General features: G+C 38.9%; 1 protein-coding gene across 1 annotated transcript; it reads left to right on the top strand.

Moving 5' to 3' along the window:
- Positions 1 to 3181: 3181 nt before the first annotated feature.
- COMMD3 (COMM domain containing 3) lies at positions 3182 to 7422 on the top strand. The gene is made up of 8 exons (XM_063303532.1): positions 3182 to 3361; positions 5083 to 5194; positions 5281 to 5344; positions 5443 to 5477; positions 5684 to 5744; positions 5835 to 5891; positions 5991 to 6050; positions 7050 to 7422. Exons 1-8 carry the CDS (start codon positions 3223 to 3225, stop codon positions 7107 to 7109), a joined length of 588 nt encoding a protein of 195 aa, XP_063159602.1. The 5' UTR covers positions 3182 to 3222; the 3' UTR covers positions 7110 to 7422.
- Positions 7423 to 8602: the final 1180 nt, after the last annotated feature.

The following is an 8602-nucleotide window of genomic DNA, read 5'->3' as shown; positions in this document are numbered from 1 at the left end:
ACCTGTGTGTGTACTTAAAAAATTACAGTCTCTTCCCCATTAATAAAAAGATTATAAAAGTGGTTTATAAGGTGTGTTATCTCATAGAGGATTTTATTTTCCTTACAACCATGACACTCAAGTATAGGGAAAGAGAACACTTAAGAAGTTCCTTGTTTCTAAATAAATGTTTATAAATATTAAGGCAATGCCATGTACATATAACTGAAATTACAAGGTCAGTGGGCTAAAAGTTTAATGGAATCAACTTCCAATGATTCATAAATGTGTTTGAAAATTAAGCTATATAGATCCTCTTTTTCTCTAAGTGCAAAAAGAACCAGAAACCCAGTTCAGTAAAGTATCTAACAAACAGGGATATCAAGAATTGTTGCTGATTAAGTTCTCTTCTAATCTATTAATCCTATTTAAGCAATTATCAAAATTTCCACCCTCCCTTCAAGATTAAAAAAATTGAAATAATCTAAAATTGGATACAAAAAGTCACCACTATTTATGCTTGGAAAGCCAGACCATATTTACTCATTTACTGTCTTTATTAATTCCCTATTAATTACACAAGAATCAAAACAGTCATTTTAAAAACTCCAGATATGTGCTCTTAAGTATCAGTTATACTTTTAATCAGCTTATGCATGGAATATTTTCAGTAGAAACGCATGGACTCTCTTTTATAATTACCTAGAGGAAAACAGGCTGCAAGCAGATAGTTAATTTTAAATAGTAAGTAAAAGCATCATTATCTATTTTCCCCCATCATCTGAGAGAATGTTAGGATGTGTAACAGGATTGTTAAGTTTTCAAAGTAGCATTAAATATTTTGTTACGGGGATTTCCATGTGGTAGTCATAATGTAAGCTTTTTCAAGACATGCTTGTGGTTTTCCTTTTGTAGGCACAGCAGTGTTGTGAAACCAAAGAGACTGTGCATTCTAGAGACTAGTCACAATATTGCTAAAATAGGTTAATGCAAATAGAATGAAATGTCTTCAAACCCAAGGAACTTAAACAAACAGATCTAAAGGAAACTTTGCTTCAGCAATATGCTGAAAAGCCTGGTGATTTGTGATTCATTTATGACGGGAATTGGCAGGTATACCTAAGAGTGTATATGTTGTTTGTACATCACTGTCAATTCGAATGGCACATTAACCACAGTTACATTAGGAAGTGGAACACAAACACAAAATGAGTTTACCTGTTGCCATGGGAACACCCTAATAATGGTGGAATCCATGATCCCTTCAAAACTAATGGAACATTTATCACTGAATTACGTATGCAGAAGTTCCACTAGGTTCAGCAGGACTGACTCCCCAAAACAGCCTTAATTATTTTGTGTAGCAACATTTATTCAGTGCTGACGCTGTCTGTTTATACACATGACCACTATAAATATGTAGAAACAAACAAACATCAAATGATACCTGACCTTGTATAAGAGAAAAAAACAAAGCTGAATTCAGATATGTCTACAAGAAATAGCAGATACTGCTCTTTATAACTCCATTAATTTTTCATCAGTAGGCTGCTACCAAATTAATTTAGTTATTTAGAACAACAACAACAAATGTCTCCTTCAACTCAAGTTCCTTCATGAACATGTCAGTGTAGTTTTCTTGGAGGTGCTTTGTCACTGCCATCTTCCTTTCACTTCCTAGTAAAGCCTACAGTCGAGGAATTTCCTGGTGGCCACCCATCCAGATATTAATCAGGGCCAACCCTGGTTTAGCTTTTCAGGGTTGGCTAAGTGCTTAAAAGCCAATGGATCCTAAACTGAGTAGTCCTACAAAATAAGAAAAATTATAAATCACTTATAAAATCCAGTTTCAAATTTACAGAAACAATTTAAGTAGAATTGTGGGGGTTAGCAGTCCACTATCCAGTCACTCAGACTGGAGCAAGAAACAGGTAATATTCCCTCCTGAATGTGCCTCATAATTTGATTTTTAATATCTTGTAACATATTTTTTATAATTACAGTATTTTATTATCCATCTTTGCAAGTACTCAGGATGGTTCATAAAAAATAATAAAACTATAACTGTCAACTGACCTGAATGTTTTCAGAATTATATGCTGAAACCAACTCAACTAAATTGGCCGTAAGAGTTTAGTTAGGAGTACAGTTCCATAAATTGTAGATATTCTTTATTTGATTTGAACATAAATCTTAATATCCTGGCTCCCAAGCACACTTCTTACACAGATAAGGCCACCAATATACTTGAAGCAAGATTATATGAATTACATTAACCATATCTATAAACCTAAATGCAAAATATGAAGCAGGACATAATCATAGAATAATACCTTTAAGAAATCAGTTCAGTAAACTAAAGTTTCATATTCATAACAGACTATGAGTGAATTCAACAAGAACTGTATGCAAGAATGCCTTGCCCTTCACTTTTAAGAGCTCTCAATAAACTAATTTTCAAAAGCTGCAATTGCTTATGAAATGATAGCAAAAATATTTGTATTATGCAGAAAAAATAAAACAAGGAAAGACAGTCTTAAGACATTTGTAGGTTATGACACTGCCGGCATAACAAAAGAGAGAAAGAAATAATACGTAAATAATTATAGCTAGACGTAGGGGAAATGAAGAGATGTATTTAATGACACTGTTACAATTTTTAATGTTGCAATTCTTCAGCCGTTTAGGATATTTTTTACCGTTCCGAATATTTAAAGTCATTTGCCTGTAGTTTTAGGGAAACTAAAGCAAAAATAAACTGAGCTCCAAAGTCGCAGAACGAAAAAGAAAAGGCTTGCTACGTGCCTGGAGGAACTCACTGAGCGTCCAGAGCTAACCACTCTGAGCCTCGCCGTCTGAATGACTTCCCGGGCCGACTCCATAAAAGAACCGAAACTGGGGTTTCGATCCTCCTCATCTATAGCATCGCCACCACGACCCTTTAAAAGGTTCAAATGTAAGATATGTAGCCAGGGAAGTCTTTTGCACCGAGAAGAAAAGGAAGATGGCTGACCTTGCCTTTGAGATAGGAAATGCAACACTACCGGAAAGCTTAATGGAAGCTGGAAGGTTTGATCGCAGGGAAAGCGCTTGGGGTTTAGTTTATGGATCCCGGAGCGAGGAAGCGGAGCCGCACCCTCCCGCCCTGACCCGCAGCCAACAGCCGCCGCTGCTTCGGCTGCAGGATCAGCTGAGCGCGGCTATCACGTGGGCGCCGTGTCGAAGGTCACAGCGCGGCTCACAATGGAGCTCTCGGAGCCCGTGCAAAGCGGCTTACAGATCCTGGCCGACCCGGGCTGCTTCTCGCTCCGAGCCTTCGGGGCGCTGCTCCAGGCTGCCTTCCAGAGCTTGCTTGGCGTCCAGGCCGAGCAGGCCGCCTTCGGTGAGTGCTGGGTCCCGAGCGCGAGCCTCCGCCCGCCGGCAGGGAGGAGAGCTACGCGCTGCCCGGGCAGCTGGGCGCCGGGCGAGGGAAGCGTGGCGGCGGCGGCGCGGCGGGTCGCTCCTGCTTCGCCGCTCCTCTTTGGCCAGTCCTGACGCCCGGCTGCCTGGAGGCTTCGCGGCAGCGCCCACGGCCGTTTCCCGTCAAGCGCAGGAAGTCTCCCCCGCACTGAGCCGCGCTCGGAGGGTGCGTCCTCTCCCTGCCTTTGTCTCTTTCGGGTTTTGCTCTCGCTGCTGCTCTCCTCCATTTCGCTGCGGTTGTCATTTCTTTGCAGAAATTCAAGGGCGCCTCTCGCTTATTTGTGGCCTAAAACCGAAGGTAAAACCTCTCACTCTCTCCCGAAAGCAGAGCGAGAAAGAGAGAAGGCACCGTTTGGAGGTGGTTTCCTCCGCTTCCCTGACGGCCGTGGTCGGTTGATTTCCACCGTTTTGTTTTTAACCTTCCTGCCCCGGCGGGGCATTCTCAGCCCTCTGACAGTCGGAAGTGATTTTTGCGAAAGTCAGAGCTGCAAGCGGGTGAACGTACTTGAGGAAGGCACCGAGTTGGGTTTGGGACCTGGATCCCGCAGGCTTTGTTGTGATCATGTGATGCCGCGATATTATTCTTTCGAATTGCTCAGTGGCTGTAATAAAGAGGTTCTAATTTTGTAGCTGCAAAAAACGCCGCTCGTTTGTGTTGATGCTTTTGTTTGTGGGCTCCCTTTTTTTTTTCCTTCTTCGAACTGCAATTCTCCGACGCTTGGGCTTCGTCAGCTGTTTGCCAAGCTGCGCTGTTTGTCGAGGGTAGGCCGGCCGCCTCTCGCTGGAGAACAAGGGCTCGCGTTTGCAGTTTGCCTGAAGGGCTCTGCGGGAGCTTGGGCTGAATACCCGCGGCCTCCGATAGGTGCTAGCTTGAACTGCAACTCTGGAAAAGCAGTTCGGATTTCTTAAATGGGACGCGGCGAAAGGAGAGGAAAAATCAGAAGAGTTGAGTTGGGAAGCGGGATGGAGAGGTGATACGGTGTTCCGAGCATTATTGTTAGAAAAGCGAAATTACAGACCTAACTCCCTCTAGAAAAAATAATTTCACACGGCTATATGGACTCCGAGAACGCCTGCCCCTTAATTGGCAAAAAGGATTTTAACTCTTCTCCTTCCCCTCCCGAACTAGAAGAGCGCAATTTTCTGAAAAAATACGTGTCTATTGACAGTTATCCATCAGCCTGATTTCTCCCCAAACTCTTGGGTTTGCCAGTAGTTCAAGGAATGGGTGGCACCTAATAGCGAGTGGGAAGGGGAAAATACAGGAGACTTTGCTGGGTAATGGCTGAGCTCCTTTCCTTTCTTCGGTGCTTTCTGGCTGTTGGGGGTAAATCTAGATCAATTTGGTGCTGGAAATAACCGACAGCATGTTTCAGATCTTGGGGAAATTATTCATGTCTGAGGTGAAAGGAAGCTGAAATTTCCCCAACGTTACTATAATTCCTTATAAAGGGAGATCTATGAAAACAAGTCCTTCCCTCAACATTGTGTCTAGAACTGTAACTGTAAATCTTGTCAATATGATAGCCTTCTGTTTACCCAGCTGCTGTAATTGCATGGAGCTTAGTCTTCCTGCATGGGAAAACCAATGCACGTATCTATCCTCCTGAAAGATGTCATAATCAACCATTCGCTTATTTTTAGACTACCCAGATTTGGAACATATTGATCCAGCAATACTAAAACATTGCCATGCGGCAGCTACCACTTGTATAATAGAAGCTGGGAAGCAAAAAGTTGACAAATCTATTATAAGGTATCCTAAAACTCTTAAACTTTTTTTAAAAATTGTGTTCGACCTGTATTAGATTTATTGGTAACACATCTTGCTTTTCCCTTTAGCACCTATCTAGAAGACTGTAAACTTGACAGAGAAAGAATTGAACAATTTTGCACTGAATATCAGGTTTTCAAACACACTTTGTCTTTTTTTAATTCCTTCCATTAATTTCTGGGTAATCTGTAGAAGCTGACACACTACCTTTGCCCTTTTCCTTTTTGTAGAAACATAAGGATACCTTGGAAATCATATTGGGAAGGTATGTCAAGGGAAGTTATATTAATATTCCAACTTTCAAATGCATTTTGAAAATAATAAACTTCTTCACAAGGTTTATGGAGGTAAGTTGCTTCATAAAACCACAATTAATACACTGCTGTTACTTTTCTTTTTCACCTATAAGATCTGGCAACAGTTGTGCTGTCCAGCATATCTTAGCCTAATGGATATTCATTATGTTTTCAGTATAGGCAGATGTCCACTACATATAACTGATGTTTGTTGGCGTCTGGAATATCAGATCAAGGTAATTTAAATCAAATGGGTATTGTTTTTTTTTCTTTTTCACTTTGATCTGCAAAACCTAATTTTTTTTCCTTCTGTCTTACCACTTTAGACTAATCAACTTCATAAAAATTATCGCCCTGCCTATTTGATGACCTTAAGAGTAGAGGTATTACATCCATCTAGAAAATTCTAGTATTAGTAGATTATGATTGTTTTAATTTTTGTTACGTCTTAACAACTAATGTTTGGGATTTTGTTATTTTAGAACAATGATTCAAGATCTCATCAGGACATTAATTTTAGTTGTTCTATGGAGCAATTGCAGGTATTTTTTTCTTACCCTGTTGTGTACTGATATTGAGTAGCATCAGACTTTTTACAAAAAGTCCATAAAAATATAAAATGCTTGACTGTGTCTCATCTTTAAAACATAAAATGCTACAGAATTACTAACTTTTCTACTTTTCCAAGATGAGATTTCAAGTTGATTTACATAAGTGTCTGCACTACTGCAAAAATATTAGAAGCTTTCAAATGTGTTATATTAGATGAAGCTCATTTTCTGTATTATATATTTGACTGTATAATATGTACTGAGCATGGAGTTTGGCTTAGTTGGCTTTACTTAAACTACTATGTATTGACAGCTGAGTCCCCATTATCCACATTAATTTACACCAAAATCAAAACAACTAATTTGAGAATATATATAAAGTTGCAATCCTGTGCGTTAAGAATAAGCTTCATTAAACACAATAAGCTTACTAATAAGAAAAAATGGAGTAAACTAACCAAAACTTGAGAAACTAAGGAGTAAGCAACTGTCTACAATTTCGTATTGTTTCAAAATTGTATATATGCACATCACATTTATTTGAAAATTCCTTATGTTTCAATGGGATGTATTAAATGTCTTTAGGATTGCAAGCTCAGAAAATTGTTGGGTTAATTTACTTCTTTGTATTCAATTAAACTGTAAGAAATTATATTGTTCTGTGTATTATTTGGCAAATAAGAAAAACTTAAATTTTATATTAGTTATTAACATATCTGTCCCAGCCCAAACTCATTAATTTTATATGTGATAATGTTATCAGCACATATTCCTTTTAAGAACATTCATTATATACTCTAATTAAAACAATGAAGAAGTTTTTATATTTACTAAAAATATAAAATGGGAGAAAAATAAATTCTTAAGTCACTGGGATTTTTTGTATAAAATGTTGATCTTGCTTGAAGACAAGGAAACTTCTAATAATGCATAAAATTAGTTATTTATAGCAAAATATTTCTTTTCTTAACTTCTTATTTCATATTTTAGGATTTAGTTGGAAAGTTAAAAGATGCAGCTAAAAGTCTAGAAAGGACAACTCAACTATAATTACAGACTTGGCAATCAACTGGATTGAAGAAGAAAAGAAAATGCTTGCTTCTTTGTTGACTGTATGATGATCTTGCTCCTGGTTCTTATTTAATGGAACTTTGATACATGTTTGGTCAAACAGAAATGGAATTTTTACTTTCTAGATAACATTACAAGATTTGTGTGCAATGAAAACTGTTGAATTTATTGAACAATTATGATATGATATATCCTTTTGAAATATCTGTTTGTGTTTCAGTTTTGCCCTTTTTAAAATAAATCTTTGATTTCCTATTTTCTATTTTAACATCTAATAAACAAGAGAACATGACTCTAGTTTGTGTGTCTTATCTGGCTATAATAATGGGTGGGGAGGGGAACAGAACTGGATTCTCAGCAGTTCTTCACTCCAACATTCCAAGATGATCTTACCCAACAATCATGTTAAAGAGCTGTAGAACTCTGGATCTAAACCTCCCTCCCTTCTGTTGTAATTAAGTCATCCCCTTGCTTGCATCCTTCTGGTGAAGGCATGTTCCTGCTATTCCCCCCCCCTTTTTTTTTTAATGTTGAAGTGATTTACATGAAAAGTTGAGAAGTTTCCATTCATTCATCTGCTTTAACCTGAATTTACTCATTAAATATTCAATCATTTCTGTAAATAGAAAATAGTTGGGTGTCCTGAATTGCAGCAGTTAAATGACTATAAATAGAATATGACCAGTCTTGTCTCCATGGCTCAAAACACAAAACAAAACAAAAAACTATCCTCATCCTCAGGTCTCAATGTGGGTTGAACTTAGTAATTACACACCTGGCCTGGTAGAGGGGCAGCGTTGTCAATCTGGTGTATTTGGAGGGTGGGGTGCACAAAGACTTGAGTTCTCACCTTCCTTTCCTCTTCCAAATGCTTTTTGCTGTGTGGAGAGGATGGGAAATCTAGCTGAGGAGTCAGGGTTGTGAGAATTATCCCCATGTCATCTGTAAGGAAGCAGAGGCAAAGGAATTTATCCTCATCCTGTGGTGCCCTCAAACTGCAAAAATCTTGCTTTGTGCATTGGTCCTAACTTTGTACTGTAGTGTGAAATATGCTTTGAGGCACCTTACCTACATAACATATGGCTTGCAAAGAGGACAAGGGAGACTCAGCATCCTAGCTCTGATTCTGTTACTTTAAAGAGAAAAAAAACTTCGGACATGTTAAGGTTTAAATAGCCAGTGCTTGACTCTCATTCACAACCTTCTTAATGAGCACAATGAATGCCTGCTTAGGATCTTGAATTATCTGTGGTGTCCACTGCAGGGTTGTTCCACTACTACATACATAGCGAGGAAATTATGATCATCCTCATCCTCACAGCCTGGAGGGTGTGCAAACAGTGGGACTGGTGCCCTCTAAATATCTTAGCCTAAACTTTCCCAACTCAGGGCATTAGCCACCCTGGAAAGTTTAAACTCCAGAACATCTGGAGGGGACCAGGTTGCCAACACCTGCAGTAGAGTAGGAGGAA

This window comes from Candoia aspera, chromosome 4, assembly GCF_035149785.1.
Source record: "Candoia aspera isolate rCanAsp1 chromosome 4, rCanAsp1.hap2, whole genome shotgun sequence".
In the NCBI taxonomy this organism is placed as follows: domain Eukaryota; kingdom Metazoa; phylum Chordata; class Lepidosauria; order Squamata; family Boidae; genus Candoia; species Candoia aspera.
The sequence above is the reverse complement of the archived record's forward strand: the minus strand, read 5'-3'. Positions and strand labels throughout refer to the sequence as shown.

Bases quoted from the DNA above. Each gene is read 5' to 3' on its own strand.
- COMMD3 (XM_063303532.1), top strand. From the start codon at position 3,223: ATGGAGCTCTCGGAGCCCGTGCAAAGCGGCTTACAGATCCTGGCCGAC. The intron at 5,745-5,834 runs GTAATTTAAATC...TTACCACTTTAG, and splicing joins GTCTGGAATATCAGATCAAG to ACTAATCAACTTCATAAAAA. The intron at 5,892-5,990 runs GTATTACATCCA...TTGTTATTTTAG, and splicing joins TGATGACCTTAAGAGTAGAG to AACAATGATTCAAGATCTCA.